A 27,081-nucleotide genomic window follows, 5' to 3' on the forward strand; every position below is an offset into this window, starting at 1 on the left:
CATTTACAGATGGGAAAACCAGGACACAGAGAGGATAGGTCAATTCCACGCAGTCACACAGCAAGTAAGTGACAGAACTAGGATTCGAACCTAGGTTCTTACCCATCAGTCATTCTGAAGGGAAGTGAGGGCTTCCCTCATGGCTCTCGGGTAAAGAATCCCCCTGCAATGCAGGAGACACAGGAGATGTGAGTTCAGTCCCTGGGTCGGGAAGATCCCCTGGAGGAGGAAATGGCACCCCACTCCAGTATCCTTGCTGGGGAAACCCCATGGACAGAGGAGCCAGGCGGGCTACAGTCCATGGGGTCACAAAGAGTTGGACACAACTAAGCAACTAAAGACACAAAGAAAGGAAAAAAGAGGGGAATAAAGAGAGACATGGAGAGTGGGGCCATACTGCTGCTGCTGCTAAGGCGTTTCAGTCGTGTCCGACTCTGTGCAACCCCATAGACGGCAGCCCACCAGGCTCCCCCTCCCTGGGATTCTCCAGGCAAGAACCCTGGAGTGGGTTGCCATTTCCTTCTTCAATGAATGAAAGTGAAAAGTGAAAGTGAAGTCGCTCAGTCGTGTCCGACATACTATAAGGCCTTTATTCTGCAGATACTCAGAGCCATTGAAAGTTTCCGACAGACATGGGACACAGTAACAGCTAAGCCTCTGGGAAGTGCTGTCCCAAAACCAAATCATTCTTTTATCGAGTTGGGAAACTCCCTTTCCAGCACCTGTCCATTCTAAAGCAGCCTTGCAGGTAAGTATGTAAACTTAGCGGCCACCTACATATTGTCATCATTCTTTCTCTTAGTAAAGGTAATAATAGCCAGTGTTTGTCCAACCCTACAGTAAGTGCTTTATATGCATTATCTCATTTTAGTCTTCACTGGGGGAGATGCCATCGTGGTGCCCATTTACAGGTAAGACAACTGAGGCTCAGAGAGGTGACGTGATGGTTCCAAGACTCCACTCAAGTCTGTCTGACTCCAAGGCTCTCATTTTTAATGATAATAGAATAGTTTATGTTTCCCAGTGAGAAATAGAGAAAGAGAGAGGCTAGACCTACTTTGTGAGCCTCAAAATGTTACCAGGTTGACCTTGTTTTTCTGACTTTAGTCAGGGACACTGCACTTTATTCCCAATTCTCTGACTGCCTGCCTTCTCCACCTGTACCCCGCACACCCCTGGCATCTTCCAAGGCTCAACAGATACTCTCCCCTGCAAAGTTGCCTCCAGCCCTTGGCAGGGAGAGAGGTATGGAGCAGATGAAACGGCCACATTCTTCCCTGCCAGCTGTCAACACACACCACCCACCCTGGGCAAGTGGCCACTTGCATGGATGGGTAGGGGCAGAGCCTTGGGCTTGCGTGTGCGCCATGGGCACCCCTGAGTCCCCGAGTCATCTGTCCATCAGGACGCGATGACTCTGCTCCTGGCAGCGGGCCTGGTGGGCAAGGCGTTTTCCCATGTAATTGTGCTTGTACAGGATGAAGCCTGGCATAGCAGAGTCCTCAGCAATAAGGAAGCAAACACAACACTGAGACTCTGTCAACAAGGATTTGGAAGACGGGAGCCATCCAGGAAACATGGGTTCTAATGCCGCCACCTCCTCTGAGACTCATCTTGGGCTCACCTGTCCCCAAGAGGAAAAGAAAGATCATCCTGTGTAAATGACAGACAGGGTGGTCTAGCTGTTGGAGACCCCAGCAGATCTTCCTAGTTGACTGAATACCTCTCCCTTTGATTTGGTTTGGGGTTGTTTGTTTGCTTGTTTTTAAAAAAATTTTTTTAAGTATAAAAGTAGTAGAAATGCTTGGAAAGTAGTTACAAAAACAATACTAGAACACAAGCTAAGTTCCGTTCAGTTCAGTTCAGGCGCTCAGTCGTGTCCGACTCTTTGCGACCCCGTGAATCTGCAGCACGCCAGGCCTCCCTGTCCATCACCAAAGTATACATCTAATCTGAATTCTCTGACAAGTCCTCTTTCTGCCAAAGAGTAGACACTGAATCCCCATCGGTCCAGCATTTTCCATGTCACTTTCCTCAGATTTTTCTGTAAATCCTCAGAAGCCTATATTTAAAATTTTTTTTATCTACGTATTTATTTTTGGCTACAGTAGGTCCTCATTGCCGTGTGTAGGGTTTCTCTAGCTGAGCAGGGGCTCCTCTCTAGTTGCGGTCCGAGGGCTTCTCATTGCAGTGGTGGCTTCTCTCCTTGCGGAGCACGGGCTATACGCACACAGGCTTCAGCAGTTGGTGCACAGGGGCTCAGCAGTTGTGGCGCATGAGCTTAGTTGCTCTGCACCATGTGGGATCTTCCCGAACCAGGAATCGAACAGGTGTCCCCTACATTTTAAGGCAGACTCTTAACCACTGGACCACCAGGGAAGCCCTGGAAATCTACATTTAAAAAAAGAATTATTCTATAATTCCCAGTGCTCTAACATTTTCCCTGACAATTGATTTCCCATAAAGCTGTAATCTCACTTTGCTCATGTAATATTCTATCATAAGCTTTTCCCATTTGCTATAATAATCATTTTTTTATTATACAAGCAATATGTGTTCATTGTGGGAATGTTCCAAAGCACAGATAAAGTAAACCTAATTTATTAAAAATAACCCAAGAAAGATCCTTCCAGCCAAACATCATTACTCTCAACATCCTGATTAATTTCACCCAATTTTTCCCCTATGCATATAGATACTTAGAAATTGATCTTTTTTTTTAAAGAAAACAAAAGTAATTAACCTTCCCCAATATTCTCTCCTGTGCCTCTGTCATGGTTTGTCTGTTGTACATTTATATTTTCTTGCCATGAGCATCTGTATCCATGTGGGGAAGCCAGGCAGTGAGGGTTGAATAGCCACAAGGTGTGGTCACCTTTCAAAACCACCGGTGGTACTTGGTCAACAGATGGACAAGGAAATGACAAACCAGGAGTACTCTGACCTCAAGATAAGATGGGTCCTCCAGGATTTAGCATATAGGCTGAAGCCCACATGAATGCACATTTCTCTTTTAAAGTTTATACAAAAAAAAAAAACCATGTTTTTTCTGGCAGCTGAAGCCACATCTGCTGCCTCGGACTTTAGGATCTTCCAGCTGTGGTGGCAGGACATGTGTCAGGCGACTCCTAGGATAGAGGCTGATATAATCCTACCCCCAGGAGCAGAGAAACCTACAGAACGGGTTTTCGTAAGAACCCCGATGTTTGCAGCAGCTCAGGGCCAAGGGGTCAGTATGGCAGGTTTTCTTGGAGTTGTAAGTACCAAGGTATTTTATCTAATCTGGTGAGTTTGTGAAACAAAGGAAGATCTTTGCTGAATCTGTTTCCCTATGTAGCGTGGCATGTGGAGATAGTTTTTAGATGGTGCACAGATGTCTTTCATCTCATTAGTAATTATTTATGTTGAGGTGTATTAGGAAACATATTAATATATAATTAGTAACATCAGGCTTGTGATTTTGTGGACATTCTTGCTTAGGACAGAGCTGAAGTAGGTATTTAAGTGAAAACAAGAGTGAGTCAATGTAAAGAAAGATATTAAGTTGATGAAAGTATAATTGGTACCCAGTTGCAGCTCAGATCATGAAGACAGCACTCAAGGTTGACCCTTGTGCATCCAATGGTCAGTCCTGGAGAACAAAAAGACAGCCAGCGTCTTCAGCTCCAGTCATTGACCTGCCTTTGCCGCAAGAGGCCTATCTTCAGAGGCAGCTTATTGGAGCTTCTTCACCCTTCCAGTGTGATTTGGATTAAGAATCCAGAAGGTGCTGGAAACAGGCAGTTAGCACAGATGCATCATCTGAGTTCCTACACCCTGGAAGCTGGTCTGGTCCAGTCACTTTTGAATGTAGTAGTTCTGTCCTGCAAGATTATGGTAAATGCCTCAGAACTGTGGCCTCTGGTTTTATCATGCATGCCATGACTTGAGCGTTTATCTTTGAAGGGAGATTTTATTAAAGATTTGTGTATTGAGATATTCTTCATATTAATATGTTGGATCATCATGTTGGCATGTGAAGTGATCCAAGACGCTTCCCAACTATTGTTGATGATCCTATTTATGTATGTGGTTTTATTTTTTTCCCCCTAATAGAGTGGTTCTAGGCTTTTGACTCTAAGCTCTTGGCTAGGGTTAGTATTAGTGACTCCTAGGAAGTAGGTAGTGGATCATCACCAGGAGAGGGGGCCCCCAGTCTGTGCCCTCAGGATGTACCAAAACTTAAAGAATAAGTGAAGACCAAGGTTCCTCATACTTGTGGTCATTTTCTTTTGTGATTTTTAATTCTTTCACTATCAAAAAAAAAAAGTTCCCATATTATTTGCATATCACTACCTAAGGGGAAGATCCCCTGGAGAAGGAAATGGCAACCCACTCCAATATTCTTGCCTGGAAAATTCCATGCACTGAGGAGTCTGGTAGGCTATAGTCCATGGGGTTGCAAAGAGTCAGACATGACTGAGCAGCTTCACTTTCACCTAAGAAGTGAATGGCATTTCCCTGATCGACCTCCATGTTGCAAACATTTGTTTAACCGTTCCATTTGTTTTAAATGCTGCAATTTTCTTTTCGTATTTGGAAAACAATCTTTTTTTTTTTTCACTTGCATAGATCCTTGAATAAAGCTATTAAGTGCTAATGTGCTTAATATCATTATATTGCTGTGAATCAGGCATTTTTCTAAGCACCCTCAGAGGTAGGTGTAATATTGTCTCTGGTATTCAGTGAGGGAATGGAGGCACAGAGACACCATGTAGCTTGCCCAAGGTTGCACAGCACACCTGGATTCAAACCCAGAGCTCGGCTTCAGCTCATAAGTCCTGAGCTGCTCTACTATATGGGGAGTTGTGAGTACTTTACTGAAAACTCTCTCTTTGTTAGATTTTTCCCTGTATTGGAGGAAATTCACCCTCACATTCCAGCCAATGTACCAGAGACTCTTCTTTTGAAAATATGGCCAAAGTGAATGTGAAGTCGCTCAGGTATGTCTGACTCTGGGACCCCATGGACTGTAGCCTACCAGGTTCCTCTCTCCAAGGGATTTTCCAGGAAGAATACTGGAGTGGGTTGCCATTTCCTTCTCCAGCGGATCTTCCTGACCCAGGTATCGAACCTGGGTCTACCACATTGTAGGCAGACGCTTAAATGTCTGAGCCACCAGGGAAGTCTGAAAACATGCATGGCCAAGCTTAGCCAAATGGTGATGACTGTGGCTCTGGGCAGAAACGAATGTTTGGCAGGGCCTCCTCTTTGAGCTCATATGATGCCTCCAAGTAAATTAGAAAAAAGTGCCCAGAAGAAGCTCCTTCAGTTCAGTTCAGTTCACTCAGTCATGTCCAACTCTTTGCAGCTCCGTGGATTGCAGCAAGCCAGGCCTCCCTGTCCATCACCAACTCCTGGAGTTTACTCAGACTCATGTCCCTTGAGTTGGTAACGCCATCCAACCATCTCATCCTCTGTCGTCCCCTTCTCCTCCCGCCTTCAATCTTTCCCAGCATCAGGGTCTTTTCAAATGAGTCAGCTCTTCACATCAGGTGGCCAAAGGATTGGAGTTTCAGCTTCAACATCAATCCTTCCAATGAATATTCGGGACTGATTTCCTTTAGGATGGACTGGTTGTATCTCCTTGCAATCCAAGGGACTCTCAAAACTCTTCTCTAATACCACAGTTCAAAAGCATCAATTCTTCGGTGCTCAGCTATCTTCACAGTCCAACTCTCACATCCATACATGACCACAGGAAAAACCATAGCCTTGACTAGATGGACCTTTGTTGGCAAAGTAATGTCTCTGCTTTTTAATATGCTATCCAAGTTGGTCATAACTTTCCTTCCAAAGAGTAACCATCTTTCAATTTCAGCACTGCAGTCACCATCTGCAGTGATTTTGGAGCCCACAAAAATAAAGTCTGCCACTATTTCCACTGTTTCCCCATCTATTTCCCATGAAGTGATGGGACCGGATGCCATGATCTTAGTTTTCTGAATGTTGAGCTTTAAGCCAACTTTTTCACTCTCCTCTTTCACTTTCATCAAGAGGCTTTTTAGTTCTTCTTCACTTTCTGCCATAAGGGTGGTGTCATCTGCATATCTGAGGTTATTAATATTTCTTCCAGCAATCTTGATTCCAGCTTCTGCCTCTTCCAGCCCAGCATTTCTCATGATGTACTCTGCATATAAGTTAAATAAGCAGGGTGACAATATACAGTCTTGATGTATTCTTTTTCCTATTTGGAACCAGTCTGTTGTTCCATGTCCAGTTCTAACTGTTGCTTCCTGACCTGCATATAGATTTCTCAAGAGGCAGGTCAGGTGGTCTGTATTCCCATCTCTTTCAGAATTTTCCACAGTTGATTGTGATCCACACAGTCAAAGGCTTTGGCATAGTCAATAAAGCAGAAATAGATGTTTTTCTGGAACTCTCTTGCTTTTTTGATGATCCAGCAGATGTTGGCAATTTGATCTCTGGTTCCTTTGCCTTTTCTAAAACCAGATTGAAAATCTGTAAGTTCACAGTTCATGTACTGTTGAAGCCTGGCTTGGATAGTTTTGAGCATTACTTTACTAGCATGTGAGATGAGTGCAATTGTGTGGTAGTTTGAGCATTCTTTGGCATTGCCTTTCTTTGGGATTGGAATGAAAATTGACCTTTTCCAGTCTTGTGGCCACTGCTGAGTTTTCCAAATTTGCTGGCATATTGAGTGCAGCACTTTCACAGCATCATCTTTTAGAATTTGAAATCGTTCAACTGGAATTCCATCACCTCCACTAGCTTTGTTCATAGTGATACTTTCTAAGGCCCACTTGACTTCACATTCCAGGATGTCTGGCTCTAGGTCAGTGATCACACCATCGTGATTATCTGGATCGTAAAGATCTTTTCTGTACTGTTCTTCTGTGTATTCTTGCTACCTCTTCTTAATATCTTCTGCTTCTGTTAGGTCCATACCATTCCTGTCCTTTATCGAGCCCATCTTTGCATGAAATGTTCCCTTGGTACATGTTCCCTTCTCTAATTTTCTTGAAGATGTCTCTAGTCTTTCCCATTCTATTATTTCCTTCTATTTCTTTGCACTGATCACTGAGGAAGGCTTTCTTATCTCTCCTTGCTATTCTTTGGAACTCTGCATTCAAATGGGTATGTCTTTCCTTTTCTCCTTTGCTTTTTGCTTCTCTTCTTTTCACAGCTATTTGTAAGGCCTTCTCGCCAGCCATTTTGCTTTTTTACATTTCTTTTTCTTGGGGATGGTCTTGCTCCCTGCCTCCTATACAATGTCACTAACCTCCGTCCATAATTCATCAGGCACTCTGTCTATCAGATCTAGTTCTTTAAATCTATTACTCGCTTCTACTGTATAATCATAAGGGATTTGATTTAGGTCACACCTGAATGGTCTAGTGGTTTTCCCTACTTTCTTCAATTTAAGTCTGAATTTGCCAATAAGGAGTTCATGATCTGAGCTACAGTCAGCTCCCAGTCTTGTTTTTACTGACCGTATAGAGAGCTTCTCCATCTTTGGCTGCAGAGAATATAATCAGTCTGGTTTTGGTGTTGACCATCTGGTGATGTCCATGTGTAGAGTCTTCTCTTGTGTTGTTGGAAGGGTGTTTGCTATGACCAGTGCATTCTCTTGGCAAAACTCTATTAGCTTTGCCCTGTTTCATTCTATACTCCAAGGCCAAATTTTCCTGTTACTCCAGGTGTTTCTTGACTTTCTACTTATGCATTCCAGTCCCCTATAATGAAAAGAACATCTTTTTTGGGTGTTAGTTCTAGAAGGTCTTGTAGATCTTCATAGAACCATTCAGCTTCTTCAGCATTACTGGTTGGGGCATAGACTTGGATTACCATAATACTGAATGGTTTGCCTTGAATAGAGATCATTCTGTCATTTTTTAGATTGCATCCAAGTACTGCATTTCAGACTCTGTGAGGGCTACTCCATTTCTTCTAAGGGATTCCTGCCCACAGTAGTAGACATAATGGCCATCTGAGTTAAATTCACCCATTCCAGTCCGTTTTAGTTCACTGATTTCTAAAATGTCACTCTTGCCATCTCCTGTTTGACCACTTCCAATGTGCCTTGATTCATGGACCTAACATTCCAGGTTCCTATGCAATATTGCTGTTTGCAGCATCGGACCTTGCCTCCATCACCAGTCTCCTCCATATGTGTGGGACCTTTTGAAGGAAGTCACCATTGTCTTCATTACCTCCACCATAGTTTGGCCCCAGGTAAATAGCAGGGAGGGAACACAGCTCCACCCATCAACAGAAAATTGGATTAAAGATTTACTAAGCATGGCCCCGCCCATCAGAACAAGACCCAGTTTCCCCCTCAGTCAGTCTCTCCCATCAGGAGGCTTCCATAAGCCTCTTATTCCTTCTCCATCAGAGGGCAGACAAACTGAAAACCACAGTCACAGAAAACTAACCAATCTAACCAATCTTAGCCTTGGTTTTCTGTTAGTCCCAGAAAACTAACCAATCTTAGCCTTGTCTAACTCAATGAAACTATGAGCCATGCTGTGTAGGGCCACCCAAGACGGACGGGTCATGGTGGAGAGTTCAGACAAAACACGGTCCACTGGAGAAGGGAATGGCAAACCACTTCTGTATTCTTGCCTTGAGAACCCCGTGAACAGTATGAAAAGGCAAAAAGATCGGACACTGAAAGATGCAGCTCCTAGGGGCTCACAATTGGGCACACGGAGCATGGGCTGGACTTCAGCAACTCTTACCCCATTCTCCAAAGTGAACAGGCCTGACCTGTTGAATCCCGCTGGCTCCCCTGGTAGTTAGGGAGAAAAGCAGGTATCAGCAGCCATTCTTGAGGCCATAGATGCCTCGTTTCCATCCAGAGCATCAGTCCACCCTGAGCCATTGAGTAAGTGTTTCCTCCCAAATGCCCTTCTTGCTTTTGGATCCTGCAACCTGCTTTTCACGTGATCCCTGAGGGGCAAGGGTGTGTGGTCGGGCTGAGCTCTGTGCAGTGAGGTCTGCTGTGCTCTGGAACCTCCATAGAGCTGGCTGGGGTGGGGGACCTCAATCATAGATTCACATCTGGAGACTAGGCCAGGTTTTCCAAGGACCCTGGTCCCTGCAGGGTGTGGCCAGTGTTCTTCACCGGCTCTGAGGGCTAATCTGACATGATTACTCATCTTCAGCCCAGGACCAGCCAGACTGGCACAGCAGGGCTGCTTTGAACTAGGAGGTGGGCATGGTGGAACCTGGTGTGGGTTTGCAGTGAAGATGACGACAGCCTCTGACCGCACGCTTTGCCACCCTGGCTCTGTCAGGGTCACCGCGCTGTCCCTGTTCCTCCTGGGCTGTGTTCAGTGCTTAACGGGCTCCCTTCCCTTCCCGACACCCCACATGACAAAGTCCTAGTTTTAAATGGCCTCTTCCGGAAAGATGGGTTGATTTGGCTTGGGGACAGAGAGAGAGTGCTGGCACCTGAGTCATTGCAGGATGCCCCAGGTTTTTAAAGAAGGTGCAGGGAGGGAGGTGCATGGGCTGGGGGCCGCCTGCCCCCCAGCTCGACACAGCAGGGACCCCCTTGCCAGTTACTTCCCAGGATAGCTTAGAGCTAGCACAGGAGGAAGGGAGGCTGGGCTCCAGCTCTGGGTTCCGCCTTGCCACTGCAGCCTTGTGGGTTGCCCATGGGCGCGCAGAGGGATAGGATGAATCTACACCACCACAGGTGTGAATTAAGGGTAACCCATAAGTTCAGAGTCAGAAGCACAGAGTTTTTTTTTTTTTTTTAAGGAGCTGTGTTTTTTTTTTTTTTAATTAATTTTTTTCCGTGTGAGATCTTTATTGCTTGGTGCGAGTTGTGGGGACAGGGGCTACTCTTCATCGCTGTGTGTGGGCTTCTCATTGGTGTGAGATCTTTATTGCTTGGTGCGGGCTTCCTCGAGTTGTGGGGACAGGGGCTGCTCTTTGTCGCTGTGTGTGGGCTTCTCATTGCAGGGGCTTCTCTTGTTGCAGATCACGTGCTCTAGGCACACTGGCTCAGTAGTTGTGGTGCACGGACTCAGTTGCTCTGCAGCATGGGGAATCTTGCCAGATCAGGGATCAAACCCGTGTCCCCTGCATTGGCAGACAGATTCCTATCCACTGTGCCACCAGGGAAGTACCTCACAGAGATGTTTTTAATCTCTCAGATTTCTCATTGTCCCTCAGAGAGGCATGCCAGGACTAGCACCTGCTGAGGAGATGAAGGCTCTATTTCAGGGAGAGACCCCCAGCTCCATGGATCTTTTTTCATATGGGACAAGGGTAGAAAGTGGTCTCAGTGGCCAGTCAGTATTCACGGTCTGTGTACACGAGCCGTGTGTATGGCTGCCAGTGCCAGGCAGCCTGGGTTTAGGTGCCCCTGTTCATAGGAATTGTCTGGGAAGGCCCACTGCCAACTGTGGGGTGTTTGGGGATCAGTAGCGACTTCACTTTGAATTTTCACTTTCATGCATTGGAGAAGGAAATGGCAACCCACTCCAGTATTCTTGCCTAGAGAATCCCAGGGATGGGAGAGCCTGGTGGGCTGCCGTCTATGGGGTCGCACAGAGTTGGACATGACTGAAGCGACTTAGCAGCAGCAGCAGCAGAGATCTTGGGGACCGTAGGATTTCCCTGTCAGGAAAGGACTCAGTGCCACAGGAAGCAGAGCCTGGGAGCCCCTTCTGGGCTGGCCATTTCCCTACAAAAGACAGTCTCAACAACTCAGGCTGAATACTCTGGTTAATTCTGAATAATTCTGCTCCTTGCATGCTGCTGCTGCTGCTGTTAAGTTACTTCAGTCATGTCCGACTCTGTACAACCCCATAGATGGCAGCCCACCAGGCTCCTCTGTCCCTGGGATTCTCCAGGCAAGAATACTGGAGTGGGTTGCCGTTTCCTTAAACAATGCATGCACGCATGCTAAGTCGCTTCTGTTGTGTCCGACTCTGCAACTCTATGGACAGCAGCCCACCAGGCTCCTCTGTCCATGGAATTCTCTTACCAAGGATACTGGAGTGGGATGCAATTTCTTTTTCTGGCTCCTTGCATAAAATAATAATAATAATAGCATTTACCATTTATCAAGACTTATTATGTGCAGGCACTGTGCAAAGTGCTTCCCACATATGATCTCATTGAATCCTGACAACAATCTAGAAAGCACAAGTACTATTATCCCCACTTAACAGATGAGAAATGGGCTTCCCTGGCGGCTCAGACAGTGAAGAATCTGCCTGCACTGCAGGAGACCCAGGTTTGATCCCTGATTCGGGAAGATCCCCTGGAGAAGGGAATGGCAACCCACTCCAGTATTCTTGCCTGGAGAATTCCATGGATAGAGGAGCCTGTGGGCTGCAGTCCATGGGGTTGCAAAGAGTCAGGCACAACTGAGCAACTAATACTTTGACTCACAGATGAGAAAATTAAGACTCTGAAAGGCCAACCTCTTGTTGCCATTCATTGAGCCCCTGCCCACTAGAGGAAGTAACAGAGCCAGACCCTAAGTGGGGACTGACTCACAAGCCCTCCCCCTTCTGACCGTGATGAGAAAGTAAGCCCCTTCTGGGTCCTTAACACTGGGCAGTTGGTGGCCTGTCAAAGCCCCAGGGTTTGCTCCTTCCATGCTGTGTTGGGGATGGGAATCTGTCATTGCTCCGCCCTGTAGGATGAGAGGGTGACTCCACCATCACCCCACCATGGAGTGAAACAGCGGGACACCTACAGCACCCCCCACACCACCGCAGACACCTCCCCAAAGTGCAGGGCAGCGACCCCCCAAAGGACATCTCCACAGGGTGCGGGAATATGGTCACTGCCTCAGCACCATAGCAGAGGAGATCGAGGACTCAGACGTGACCTCAGCACGACAGAGCCTTAAATTCTCAGCATTTCAGGGCTAGAATGGACATGAAAGTGCTTCTAAATCAGGGCCTTCCAACTTCTCATGGAACAGAGAACGAACACGTTTGTATCCAGCACAAAGGTAAAGGGCCGAGGTGTCTTATGCCTGCTGGTGATGGCAGTGGATACTCCTGCAGCTCCAGGCCAGACCCATCATCCAGTGACCAAGAACATCAACACTTAAGCTCACCTGAAGCACTCACTCCAGGCACGCCTGTCGGAACTGCTCTAGTCCAGCCTTTTTCTGCACCCAAATCCCATAATAAGCCTGTTCTTTCTTGCTTTGCTCCCAAAGCTCTTGTGGTTAGCAGCTGGCACCCCATCCACCCTCCAGCATAGCTTTTCACTCTGGAGGTTAGGTTGTTTCTAGTTTGAGGGTATTACAGTGTTGCAGTCGCTGTCCTTCCTGTGTGTGTGTGCACACATGCACACACATGCACACACACACGCAAGCACCCATGCATATAAGCGCATAGAGACACCTACACAAGAAGTGCAACTGTTAGGTCCTGGCTATCACATTTTAAATGTAATAGAGACTGCCAGACTACTCGCTAGTGACTGCGCCAGCTTAGACCCCATCGGCATGTAGGCTTAGTCAATACTTGGTATTATGAAACATTTACATCTTTGTGAATGGAATGGTGACATATTGACTTTTTTATGCTTAACTCCGATTAGCATAACTTTTAAAATTGCTTCTTTAAATTTTTTTTCTGACTCCTGGGAGCATGTAGGGTACACAAAGGTAAGGATTTCTTACTGTTTGTTTACTGATGGATTCTGGATGCCTAGAACAGTGCTGAGCACACAATAGGTGCTTAATAAATATTTCCTGACTGAATAAATGAATAGATTACACATTGATATGATCCAAAATATCAGTTCAGTTCAGTCGCTCAGTCATGTCCGACTCTTTGCAATCCCATGGACTGCAGCACGCAGGCTTCCCTGTCCATCACCAACTCCCTAAGCTTGCTCAAACTCATGTTAATCGAGTCAATGATGCCATCCAACCCTCTGATCCTCTGTCATCCCCTTCTGCTTCTGCCTTCAGTCTTGTCCAGCTTCAGGGTCTTTCCCAGTGAGTCAGTTCTTCACATCAGGTGGCCAAAGTATTGGAGCTTCAGCTTCCACATCAGTCCTTCCAGTGAATATTCAGTACTGATTTCCTGTAGGATTGACAGGTTTGATCTCCTTGCAGTCCAAGGGACTCTCAAGAGTCTTCTCCAACACCGCAGTTCAAAAGCATCAATTCTTCGGTGCTCAGCTTTCTTTATAGTCTAACTCTCATTCCATACATGACTACTGGAAAAACCATTTGCCAACAGACTTTTGTTGGCAAAGTAATGTCTCTGCTTTTTAATATGCTGTCTAGGTTGTTCATGGGTTTTCTTCTAAGGAGCAAGCATCTTTTAATTTCATGGCTGCAGTCGCCATCTGCAGTGATTTTGGAGCCCAAGAAAATAAAGTCTGTCACTGTTTCCATTGTTTCCCCACCATTTGTCATGAAGTGATGGGACTGGATGCCATGATCTTAGTTTTTTGAATGTTGAGTTTTATAAAAGGTGCCAAAGAAGTAACTCATTTTTATTTAATTTTATTTATTTTTAATGGTGGAGAGTTACTTTACAATTTTGTGTTGATTTCTGCTGTACAACTAGAATCAGTCATAATCACACACACACACACACACACACACACACACACACACATATATATATATATATATATCCCTTCCCTGCTGAGCCTCCTCCTCCTTCCCCAACCCCGCCCCTCTAGGTCATCCCAGAATTCCAGCCTGGGCTCCCTGTGTTAGCAACTCCCCACTAACTATTTGACACAGGATAGTGTATATATGTCAACGCTACTTTCTCAATTAATGCCACCCTCACCTTCCCCCTCTGTGTCCATTTTTAAAAACCTCCTTCCCTGCCTGTGCCCCCAACCATGCAGTTCCCCTTCTTTTCTTTCATTAAGTAATTAATATCTTTAGTTTTGATTGCGCTGGGTCTTCCTTGCCATGTGCGGGCTTGCTCTAGTTGCGGAGAGCGGGAGCTACTCTCAGCTTGTGGTGTGCAGGCCTCTCATTGCTGGGGCCTCCCTTGTTGCAGAGCCCTGACTCTAGAGCCCAGGAGCTTCAGTAGTTGCTGCACGTGGGCTCAGTAGTTGTGGCCCCCGGGCTTAGCTGCCCCAGGGCATGTGGGATCTTCCCAGACCAGGGGTTGATCTGGTGTCCCCTACATTGCAAGACAGTTTCTTAACCACTGGACTACCAGGGAAGCCCCCAGTTCCCCTTCTTGAAGGCAGTTTATGTCAGGACTTTGTTGCATATCCCCTTGGAGGTGGATTGTGCACGCAACTAAATATCTCTATACTAGTTCTCTTTTTTCTACACAAATGCACCCCTGCTTTATTTATGGTTCTGCCCTTTCTTATCTCTCACTTAATGACAGACCTTGGCAGCATTCTCCATCTCTGAGCAGCTCAAATAGGACCATTGCATCCTTCTCTCCTAGAGGACTGGAGGGGCCACCTTTTTTTTTATTGAAGTACAGTTGACTTACATTATTAGACTAGGCTCAAGTATACAGCATAGTGATTGAATATTTTTATAGGTTATACTCCATATAAAGCTATTATAAAATATTGGCTATATTCCCATCCTTGTATCTCATCTATTTTATACCTAGTAGTTTGTTCCTGTTAATCCTCTTCCCCTCTCTTACCCTCCCTCTTTTCTACCCCCACCCCCACCCACAGCTCCCCCGACCCCATCCCACCCCGGAGCCACTGTTTTAAGGTTTTATCTTATCAACCACACTGCTTTATTTGGTTTCATGGAAGGACCCCTAGAGGCCTGTGAACTACGGCCTTGGGTGAAGGAGGTCCATAAGCCCATACAGAGGAGACAGCCTATCGCTACATTGCAGACTTTCCCAGCACCCACCAGAACAGAAGCCAGAGATCCCATCAAGCGTGTGGTGAGAGGTGCCTGGAAGGCAGGTAACCAGGCTTCTATTTCCAGATCTGCCCCACTCACTGTGCCTCTGTACTCTGGCTACCGTCTCTGTGAAATGGGCATAACTCTGGCTACCCCAACATCCCTGAAAGACACAGGAGGAAGTGCTTGAGAGAGAGGGTATGTTTCAAGTGGGCAGAAAACAGTCAACAGCGCATTTCTTCCAGAGTCGTAAGGAAGATGGTTTTAATCTTTTGAGTGAAAGTGAAGTCGCTCAGTCGTGTCCGACTCTTTGCGACCACATGAACTGTAGCCTACCAGGCTCCTCCATCCATGAGATTTTTCAGGCAAGGATACTGGAGTGGATTGCTATTTCCTTCTCCAGGGGAGCTTCCCAACCCAGGGATCGAACCTGGGTCTCCTGCATTGCAGGCAGACGCTTTACCATCTGAGCCACGAGGGAAGCCAGTCTTCTGACGGGAACCCTTTTTAAAATCATAGAACTATTCTAACATGCATTAAGAAAAAAATGGCTTAGCACATCAAACATCCACAGGCATAGTGTTGCTTAGGATGAGGGTGAATTTTTTCGAGGAAAACAGGTGAATTCAGATGATGTTATATATTAAGTGACTAATGATACAAGTGCTATAGCGATTTAGTGAAAACCGTTCGGGTGGTATGCAAATGATTGACATTTGGGAAACATTGAATTAGCAGGTATTTGGGGGGCAAATAATGAAATCAAACTTACAAATACTTATATGAAAACCCAACCCAGTTTAAGGATTTCCTCTTATTTAATGCAAACATATAGGACACAGTAAATCAGATTTTGACAAATTTTTTTTCTGTAAAGGGCCAGATATAGTTAATAGTTAAGGCTTTGTGGGCCACAGACACTGCGTGTTCTCTTTTTTTTAACTCTTTGAAAACATCGGAGAAGGAAATGGCAACCCACTCCAGTATTCTTGCCTAGAGAATCCTGTGGACAGAGGAGCCTGGTGGGTTGCTTTCTATGGGGTCACAGTGTTGGACACGACTGAAGCGACTTAGCATGCATGCATGCACTGAAAACATAAATAGTATTCTGAGACTGAGGACCATACAGAAACAGGCTGGGTTTTCAACTTTACAGATCCTTGCAGAAAATTAAGGAATTTATTGAACATATAATATCTGCTAGCGCCCCTAATGTAGGTGTAACAACCTATAGGGGACCTATTTATTAATGAATTTATAAATAACATTAATGTTCTACTTACTCCCTCTTGTTTCAATATTATTATGAACTCGTGGGTTTTATGCATTTAATATATTTCAATTAATCCCATACTTTCTTTTTAAAGATGTTCAAATTGTCCCATCTTTGCCAGTAAAAATCCCTTCAAAGAGTCCTTTGACCCACCCGAATAGTCTTTGATGGGGTTTCCCTGATGGCTCAGTAGTAAAAAGTTCACCTGCCAATTCAGGAGACATGGGTTCCATCCCTGGGTCGGGAAGATCCCCTGGAGAAGGAAATGGGAACCCACACCAGCATTCTTGCCTGGAGAATCCCATAGACAGAGGAGCCTGGTGGACTACAGTCCGCAGGGTCACAAAAGAATGGATACAACTTAGCGACTAAACAACAGCAACAAGTAGTCTTTTATAGCTTCCTTTGTTTTCTGGATAGTAAGAGATCTCAGGCTCATCTTGTACGTTTCCTGCATCAAAACTTGTATCAGCAGTTTTTCTAAGAAGCCCTGGTTCATTGTAGTCGAGAATGGTATTTAGAGGCCAAAATCAAGGTGTCTGGAATGGGCATATTTGCATTTATGAACAAAAATGACATCCAGGGAATGTCCTGGTCCTTGGAGCAATTCCAACTGCCCCTCGAAAGCCCTCCTTCACCCTCTCCAGCCTGGTACAGTTAGCCCCATCAATCGCTCCGACCTGGCTAAGTTCTCAAGAACAAAGAGTCAGTCATGCCCTGGGGCTCAAGAGGCAGAAACATGAAAGATTTTTTCAATATCGAGTCCAGTCCATTTTCAGGTTAACCTTCAATTAACTATAAAAATCCAGCTACCCAGAACTCTTATTCCCTGATAATCTTGGATAATTGAGGTTTTGCTGCAAAATTAAGTACAGGGGATTTTAATGATAGCATCTGACCTACAATTTATAGGGGTCACAGAGTCAGATGTCCACATAAGCCAAGGCAGGGAATTAAAAAAAGAGTGAAGTGAGCTGAGCTAAGAAAATATGAAAATGGGGAGAGTTGGGGTGAACTGGGGAGCACAGGCTAAGGAGGGCTTTTCTAGAAGAAACTGCCATGTGGGGACAATTATCAAATCTTTCTGATTTTTTAAAAGTTGAAGAAAATCTTTATTTCTTTAAAATGTGAACTTGCATAATTTTGAGATGGCATGGATTTAAATGTTTTGTTAAAACTTTATTTAGATGTAATTTGCAGACAAAATACTTCCATTTTAAGTATAGCATTTGATGCTGCTGCTGCTGCTAAGTCACTTCAGTCGTGTCCGACTTTGTGCGACCCCATAGACGGCAGCCCACCAGGCTCCCCCGTCCCTGGGATTCTCCAGGCAAGAACACTGGAGTGGGTTGCCATTGCCTTCTCCAATGCATGAAAGTGAAAAGTAAAAGTGAAGTCGCTCAGTCATGTCCGACTCTTAGTGACCCCATGGACTGCAGCCTACCAGGCTCCTCCGCCCATGGGATTTCCCAGGCAAGAGTACTGAAGAGGGGTGCCATCGCCTTCTCCGAGCATTTGATGGGTTATTGCAAATGCATCATCTAAGTAACCACCATCTCACTCAAGATATAGAATACTTGCATCACCTCCAAAAGGCTGCCTGGTTTACACTTTGGGTGGATTCGCTATTCACATCAGGCCCAGAGAATCACTGTTCTGCTTTCTATCACTGTAGATTAGCTGTGTCTTTGCCAGGGCTTCATATAAATAGAATTGTACGGTATGTACCCTTTTTGTGTCTAGCTTCTTTTCCTCAGCATAGTAGCTTTAAAAAAAAAATCCATCCATGTCATTGTATATATAAGCAGTTGGTTCCTTTTATTACTGAATAGTATTCCATTGTATAGATATGAAACAGGTTATTCACTCACCTGTTGGTGGACAGTTGCTTGTTTCCAGTTTGGATTAATGAATAAGGCTGCAATTATTAATGAACAAGGCTGCTGTGAGTATATATGTGCACATTATGTGTGAGCCTATGTTTTTGGTTCTCTTGGACAAATAAGAGGGGCCCTGCAAGGTTGTATGATCAGTGCCTGTTTAACTTTATGAGAACTGCCAAAGTTTTCCAGAGTGACTATACCATTCCAGCCAATTATGCAGGAGAGTCTGATTCCCCCACATCTTCCCTAACACTAGATACTGTCAGTCCTTCTAGTGGGTGGGAAATGGTGTCCCACTGTGGTTTTGATTTGCATTTCCCCAGTGACTAATGATGTTAGGCATCTTTTCAGGCCCTTATGAGCCATTCACATATCTTCTTTTACGAAAGGTTTTTAAAAATCTTTTTCCCTTTTGGAGGGGAGGGGTTGTCTTATTGTTGAGTTGTAGGGGTTGTTTACATATTCTGCATACAAATTCCTTGTCAGACATACAAGGATTTTCTCCCAGTGACTTACTCTTGCATTTCCTTGAAAGTGTTTTGAAAAGCAGAAGAATTAATTACTTAATAAAGGACAATTTTTTTTCTTTTATCATTCATAACATTAGTGTTCTATCTAAAAGGTCTTTTGCCTACTGCAGTATTGCACCGATTTTTCTCTTATACTTTCTTCTGGATGTTTTACAGTTTTAGCACATGTATTTAGGTCTCAGATCCATTTCCAGTCAATCTTAAGTGTGAAGTAGGAGTTGAGATTCCTTTTTCTTATAAAGATATCCATTATTGCAGCATATTTTGTTGAAAAGATTATCCATTCTGCATGAATTACCTTGGCACCTTTCTAGGTCTATTTCTAGAGTTTATTCCATCCCATTGACTAATATCTCTATTAGTATGCCTATCATCACACCAATATTGCACTGTTTTGATGACTGTACTTTATAGTAAGTTAAGTCCTTCAACTTTGTTCTTTTTCAAAAGTTTTTTTTTCCATTTTAGTGTTTTTACTTTTCCATGTAATGTTTGAAATCACTTGTTAATTTCTATATCATGTCTGCTGGGATTTTGATTTAAATTGAATTAATTCTAGAGATTGATTTGAGGTTAATTGACATCTTATCAACATTGTGACTTCTGATCCATGAATATCTCCACTTATTGAGGTTTTCTTTATTTTTTCATTTATTTATTTCTGAAAATTTATTTTTAATTGGAAGATAATTGCTTTACAATATTGTGTTGGTTTCTGCCATATATCAACATGAATCAGCTATAAGTATACACATGTCCCCTCCCACTTTAAGCCTCCCTCCCACCTCCCAATAAGTTTTCTTTAAATTAAATAATTAAAAAAAAAAACACTAAGGGCACTGAGACAGTTAAATAGGGGAAAGAATAGTCTTGGTGTTGGCGTAAGTGGTTATCCTCATGTGAAAGAATGAAACTGAACCCCTACCTCACACCATATACAAAAATTAATTCAAACTGGGTCAAAGACCTCAAAGTAAGATCTAAAACTATAAAACTCTTAGAATAAATCATAGGAATGATTCTTTATGACCTTGAGTTAAGCAATGAACTCTTAGATACCATTCCAAAGCATAAACAATAAAGGAAATATGGACAAGTTGGGCATCATGAAAATTAAAAGCTTGTGCTAAGTGAAGACTTCCCGGGTGGCTCAGACGGTAAAGCGTCTGTCTACAATGCGGGAGACCTGGGTTCGATCCCTCGGTTGGGAAGATCCCCTGGAGAAGGAAATGGCAATCCACTCCAGGACTATTGCCTGGAAAATCCCGTGGACAGAGGAGCCTGGCAGGCTACAGTCCATGGGGTCGCAAAGAGTCGGACACGACTGAGCAACTGTTCTGACCGATGCTAAGTGAAAGGCCAGTCACAAAATACCAGATAATATATAGTTCCATTTATATGAAATGTCCAAAATAGGCAATCTATAGAGACAGAACATAGATTAGTGGTTGCCTGGAGGTGGGGTGGGGTAGAGGAAGGAGTGGGGAGTGACTGGTGATGGGTACAGTTTCTTTCAGGGGGAGATGAAAATGTTTTAAAATATATTGTGGTGATGGATGAACAACTCTGTGAATATACTAAAACCCGCTGAATCTACACTTTAAATGGGTGAGTTATATAGTATGTGAATTCTATCTCAACAAAACTGTTATTTACAAAAGGAAATTATATATTTGTTAAAATACTATGCAGCTTCCCTGGTGGTTCTGATGATAAAGAATCCTCCTGCAATGCAGGAGACCTGGGTTCAATGCCTGGGTAGGGAAGATCCCCTGGAGGAGGGCATGGCAACCCACTCCAGTATGCTTGCCTGCAGAATCCCCATGGAAAGAGCAGCCTGGTGGGCTACAGTCCATGAGGTTGCAGAGATTTGGACACGACTGAGTGACTAAGCATGGACACATATGCTAACAACCACAAAAACTTTTGCAAACCCAATACGGCTCATGGGTCATCCATTTGCAACATCGAATAGAGGGTTCAGAAGAACTGACCGTATTAAATAGTATCAATATTTATGTGTCTTTTGTCAAAATAATAAGTAGAGACACACACTGGGTTTCTCATTATCCATCCGCTAGGACACTGAGTCAAATCTCAAGTGCAATTTGCGTCTGAAAGTGAGCAGATGTTTTCTCTTAGAAGAAAACAGAAATGGTTGTACACGGCATTTATGGCTTCTTCATTTGCTGCCAGGAATGTTACCACAAGTTCAGGGACAAGGTATAGATAATAATCTGTGACTCTTGAAGTATGACCGACTGCATCCGCTCTTCCCGAGTTCATACCTGGACTTGGTCTCCACTGGGCTTGTTTGGGTTGGTTTAAGCTGTAAGCTAATTCAAACCTTTCTACACAAGGTGTGTATACATTCCAAACACAGGCCACCTGTCGCCCGGGAGGTGAAATCTGACAAGAACAACATAAAGTTGTTTATAGCATTTATTGATTTTAACTTGGCTAATGTCCCAGACTAGTTAGGTGATAAGACAGTACTCAACAAACTTCCGTTATTTACCTACCATTCACAGTTCTTGTTGCATGTAATACTATTGTTTAATCAATATTTTAAAATCAATTTCTCTTTTTTTTTTAACTTACATGTATCTATGAACCTAAAGCAAAAGCCAGTATCTCTTGTTTATTAACAGAAGATCCCTCTTAAAAAGAAGCCCAGTGGTACACATGCCTCTTTCAATTCTGGTTTCCTTTGTGTGTATGCCCAGCAGTGGGATTGCTGGGTCATAAGGCAGTTCTGTTTCCAGTTTTTAAGGAATCTCCACACTGTTCTCCATAGTGGCTGTACTAGTTTGCATTCCCACCAACAGTGTAAGAGGGTTCCCTTTATACCCTCTCCAGCATTTATTGCTTGTAGACTTCTGGATCACAGCCATTCTGACTGGTGTGAAATAGTACCTCATTGTGGTTTTGATTTGCATTTCTCTGATAATGAGTGACGTTGTACCCCAATGTTCATCGCAGCACTGTTTGTAATAGCCAGGACATGGAAGCAACCTAGATGTCCATCAGCAAATGAATGGATAAGAAAGCTGTGGTACATATACACAATGGAGTATTACTCAGCCATTAAAAAGGAATACATTTGAATCATTTCTAATGAGGTGGATGAAACTGGAGCCTATTATACAGAGTGAAGTAAGCCAGAAAGAAAAACACCAATACAGTATACTAACACATATATATGGAATTTAGAAAGATGGTAACGATAACCCTGTATGCGAGATAGCAAAAGAGACACAGATGTATAGAACAGTCTTTTGGACTCTGTGGGAGAGGGAGAGGGTGGGATGATTTAGGAGAATGGCATTGAAACATGTATAATATCATATGTGAAACGAATTGCCAGTCCAGGTTCAATGCAGGATACAGGATGCTTGGGGCTGGTGCACTATGATGACCCAGAGGGATGGTGCAGGGAGGGATGTGGGAGGGGGGTTCAGGATGGGGAACACCTGTACACCCGTGGTGGATTCATGTTGATGTATGGCAAAACCAATACAATATTGTAAAGTAATTAGCCTCCAATTAAAATAAATTTAAATTAAAAAAAAAAAAAGAAGCCCAGTGAAAACAGAAGGTTGTTGATACCAGATAGATAGCGGAGGACACAGAAGCCAGGCAGCCACAGTCCATAGGGGGTTAAAGAGTAGGACATGACTTAACAACTCAACAACAACCATTGCCTGACCAGGCTCTGAGCTTGAGGTCTCATTGTTAAGCTGGGAGATTAGAGGGGCTTAGATGGATGGGCTTCCCTGGTGGCTCAGAGGGTAAAGAATCTGCCTGCAATGTGGGAGACCCAGGTTCGATCCCTGGGTCAGGAAGATCCCCTGGAGAAGGGAATGGCAACCCACTCCAGTATTCTTGCCTGAAGAATTCCATGGACAGAAGAGCCTGGTGGGCTTTAGTCCATGGGGACGCAAAGAGTTGGACACTACTGAGCAACTAACACTTTCACTTTCAGACCGATGTTAGTGACCTAAGACTTTCTTCTTGACTGAATCAGAATGGTTAAAGGAGAATGCATGAGAGTATATATCAGAGAGACCCTGGGTCAATTTCTTCCACAACTTTTTATTGGAGCCATGAACTTCCTGATGTTCAAGCTGGTTTTAGAAAAGGCAGAGGAACCAGAGATCAAATTGCCAACATCCGCTGGATCATCGAAAAAGCAAGAGAGTTCCAGAAAAACATCTATTTCTGCTTTATTGACTATGCCAAAGCCTTTGACTATGTGGATCACAATCAACTGTGGAAAATTCTGAAAGAGATGGGAATACCAGACCACCTGACCTGCCTCTTGAGAAATCTGTATGCAGGTCTGGAAGCAACACTCAGAACTGGACGTGGAACAACAGACTGGTTCCAAATGGGAAAAGGAGTATGTCAAGGCTGTATATTGTCACCCTGCTTATTTAACTTATATGCAGAGTACATCATGAGAAGTGCTGGGGTGGAAGAAACACAAGCTGGAATCAAGATTGCTGGGAGAAATATTAATAACCTCAGATATGCAGATGATACCACCCTTATGGCAGAAAGTGAAGAGGAGCTAAAGAGGCTCTTGATGAAAGTGAAAGAGGAGAGTGAAAAAGTTGGCTTAAAGCTCAACATTCAGAAAACCAAGATCATGGCATCTGGTCCCATCGCTTCATGGGAAATAGATGGGGAAACAGTAGAAACAGTGTCAGACTTTATTTTGGGGGGCTCCAAAATCACTGCAGATGGTGACTGCAGTGATGAAATTAAAAGACACTTACTCCTTGGAAGAAAAGTTATGACCAACCTAGATAGCATATTCAAAAGCAGAGACATTATTTTGCCGGCTAAGGTCCATCTAGTCAAGGCTATGGTTTTTCCAGTAGTCATGTATGGATGTGAGAGTTGGACTGTGAAGAAGGCTGAGTGCCGAAGAATTGATGCTTTTGAACTGTGGTGTTGGAGAAGACTCTTGGGAGTCCTTTGGACTGCAAGGAGATCCAACCGGTCCATTCTGAAGGAGATCAACCCTGGGATTTCTTTGGAAGGAATGATGCTAAAGCGGAAACTCCAGTACTTTGGCCACCTCATGTGAAGAGTTGACTCATTGGAAAAGACTCTGATGCTGGGAGGGATTGGGGGCAGGAGGAGAAGGGCACGACAGAGGATGAGATGGCTGGATGGCATCACCGACTGGATGGACGAGAGTCTGAGTGAACTCCGGGAGTTGGTGGTGGACAGGGAGGCCTGGTGTGCTGCGATTCATGGGGTCTCAAAGTGTCGGACATGGCTGAGTGACTGAACTGAACTGAATGTATTCTTCACCTCTTGGGCCTTGAGGTGCTGGACCATACAAGACAGATGAAGCCCCAGTTCTTTCCGGGTTTAGGGTTGTGGATTGAAGTAACATAAGGAATGAAGTAACATAAGAAGCACATTGTGGTGCCTGGATCATGGTAAATACTCAGTACTTTGATGTTATTCTCGTAGTTGTTATTATAATTATTATTACTTTATTTTGCCAGAGCAGGGAATGGGCTCTCTGGGAAAAAGAGGGGTTGGGTTAGTCTGTGAACATCTGTCCACCAGCCATGATAGCCTGGAGAGGCACATGGGGCTTGCCTCCCATCAGAGAGCAGAGACAGTGGAGTTAGCCAGTACAGCCCTTAGTGCTTTGACCAGGAAGGTGAGAAGTGTTACTGTGTCAGAAAATTAGGTCAGCAGTGAGCATGCTTGGGTAAGTTTAAGATCTCTGTTTAGATATCAAGGCCTGGCGTCATTCATTTCATTATTCAGTGGTATCCCAGGCATTGTGCTGGGCTTGTTGGGAATACAGTGTTGGAACCCTTGGGGGGCTTATGACGTCAGGACAGTGACAAAGCACAGGACAAGTAAGTATGACACAGAGTAGAACAGGGAGAATTTCTTTCTCATTGGTTGCAAATGACAGACATCCAGTTTGTATCAGCATGAGTAAGAAAGAAAATTTACTGGTTCCCGTAGCTGCTGAGTAAATAAATGGAATAAATGGCTTCAGCAATGGCTGGATCCAGGTGTTCACGTGATGTTGTCAGAAACCTCGGTCTCATGGCTCTGCTTTCCTCTGTGTTGGCTTTCCTTTCAGGCAGTCTCTCCCCATCTGTGATGCCAAACACCACCAGCTTAGTAGTCTTAGCTGAAAGGGAGGTTGGTGCCTCAGTTGGATGCATGTGGCTCAGTTGCTTCAGTTGTGTCTGACTCTTTATGACCCCGTGGACTGTAGCCCACCAGGCTCTCCTGTCTGTGGGGAGGATTCTCCAGGCAGGAATACTGGAGTGGGTTGCCATGCCCTCTTCTAGGGGATCTCCCTGACTCAGGGACTGACCCCATGTCTCCTTTATCTCCTGTATTGCAGGCAGATTCTTTATCCACTGAGCCACCTGGCAAGCCCACACTTCCTCAGTTACTCCAGTATAAAGTAACAGAACTGAATTCCAATGGTCCAAACTGGGGTGATGCGAGACCCCTGCCCCAGAGCTAGGCATGGTGGCTTGGCCACCCACACCCACTGAACTTGGGCGAGGGGTTCATGTGGGAACATCAGAGCTGGGGGAGGGGGTTCTGGGAAGCAGGCACCGCCCTGCCCACCGCAGAGCCCCCAGAGAGACAGAGGCTCTGAGAGGAAGGCAGGGGTCATTCCAGCCAGGGAGTCAGGACAACTTCACAAAGGAAGTCTGGCCTTTTGGGGCTCCAGGGATGGGGCTGGGGTACTCCTGCAGCAGGTTCCAGCTCTGTATCTGGGGAGAAGGAAGGAGGAAGCAGGTATTTCCTGAGACACCATCATCTGCCAGGCTCTTTGACAAGTTTCTTGGTTAACATCCCAAGAGCCCTGTCTGCTCACGCAGGTGGGAAATAGTCTCGGAAGGTTTCCTATTGCTGGATGAACCTCAGCTAGCTCCCAGGGCTCCTGGACCACCCTCACCAACTCCGGTCCGTCTCCACCAAGCAGCTGGGTGATCTTTTCACACTGCAGAGTTGACAGCGTCTCACCGCCGCTGAAACCCCGATCCTCAGCCTGGCCCACAAGGCCTTGCCCGCTGCCCACCACCACTCCTCTCCTGCCCTCCCTTTCAACTCTTCCAAGAACTCACTCCCAGATTTAGGAGGAGTGATATTTATTTGTAACAATGGTAGCTGACGCTTAGGTGCCAGGCCTTAATCGACACTCTGTATTTTCATTCATTTCAGTCTTCACAGCAACCTTGTGAGGTGGGGACCATTATTATCTCCATTTTATAAGATGAGGAAACTGAGCCACTGAGAAAGTGATTTGCTCAAAGTCACCCAGCTAGAAAGTAGCAGAGCCAAGATTCAAAGCCAGGCATTTCGCTCCAGAGTCCTCATTCTTAACCACCACTGTCTCCTGCCTCTGGGCGCTCAGGGTCCTCATCCTTCCTGTCACATTTCCTAACTACTCATTCTGATGGGTTATATGACTGATGTCTGTCTCAGCACTAACAGCTGCTGTAAAGGCAGCCAGCACTTTGTCTGTGCTGGGCACTGTGTTTAGCACCTTTTAGGCATCAGTCAAGTTCACCCTCTCACAATTGTGTAAAAACTAGGTACAGCTGTCCCTGTTTTGCACACGGAGAACCTAAGAAGTTGAGAGTTTAAGTAACTTGTCCACTAAGCTGGAAATTCCCAGAGGGAAGAAACCATGTCCATTTTGCACATCACTGAGTTCAGAGGGGCTAATTAAGTGCCTGGCATACAGTAGGCACTTAATAAAGGTTTTGGGGTGGGCACTAGTGGTAAAAAACTCACCTACCAATGCAGGAGTTGTAAGAGATTGAGGTTGGATCCCTGGGTCGGGGAAATCCCCTAGAGGAGGCCATGGCAACCCACTCCAGTATTCTTGCCTGGAGAATCCCATGGACAGAAGAGCCTGGTAGGCTACAATCCATAGGGTCACACCAAATTGGACATGACTTTAGTGCCTTAGCACCCAGCTGGCTGGATGATAAATGGCAAGATGGAAGGGAGGGAGGTGGGGAGGAATGGAGAGAGGGCCAGCCTGCCTGTCTCCAGTGCCCATGCTCTGGTCACAGCTGGGAGATCCTGGGACGTGAGGCTGGCGTGGTATCTGACGTGGCTCTCGCGGCTGTCTCTGCAGGAGCCGCGATGCACTTGAAGAAGTACCTGCTCAAGGGCCTGCATCGGCTGCAGAAGGGCCCCGGCTACACATACAAGGAGCTGCTGGTGTGGTACTGTGACAACACCAACACCCATGGGCCCAAGCGCATCATCTGCGAGGGGCCCAAGAAGAAGGCCATGTGGTTCGTGCTCACCTTGCTCTTCACCTCCCTCGTCTGCTGGCAGTGGGGCCTCTTCATCAAGACCTACCTGAACTGGGAGGTCAGCGTCTCCCTCTCCATCGGCTTCAAGACCATGGACTTCCCCGCCGTCACCATCTGCAACGCCAGCCCCTTCCAGTAGGTGGTCCCTGGAGCACGGCTGGTCTCAGCAGGGCTGCTTCCCTTCATTTTCCGTCCTTTCCCATTTCCTCCTTTT

The 27,081-nt window shown here is 45.1% G+C and overlaps 1 protein-coding gene across 2 annotated transcripts in view; it reads left to right on the forward strand.

Annotated features, from left to right (window-relative positions):
* SCNN1B (sodium channel epithelial 1 subunit beta) overlaps positions 1–27,081 on the forward strand; it is a 73,623-nt gene that overhangs the window by 22,126 nt on the left and 24,416 nt on the right. For both annotated transcript variants that reach the window (XM_027961473.3, XM_042239799.1), the window contains exon 2: positions 26,684–27,002. In XM_027961473.3, the coding sequence (XP_027817274.1) occupies positions 26,684–27,002 (319 nt within the window). The remainder of the gene's footprint in view (positions 1–26,683; positions 27,003–27,081) is intronic.

The sequence above is a fragment of the Ovis aries genome, chromosome 24 (assembly GCF_016772045.2).
Source record: "Ovis aries strain OAR_USU_Benz2616 breed Rambouillet chromosome 24, ARS-UI_Ramb_v3.0, whole genome shotgun sequence".
NCBI classification, from domain to species: domain Eukaryota; kingdom Metazoa; phylum Chordata; class Mammalia; order Artiodactyla; family Bovidae; genus Ovis; species Ovis aries.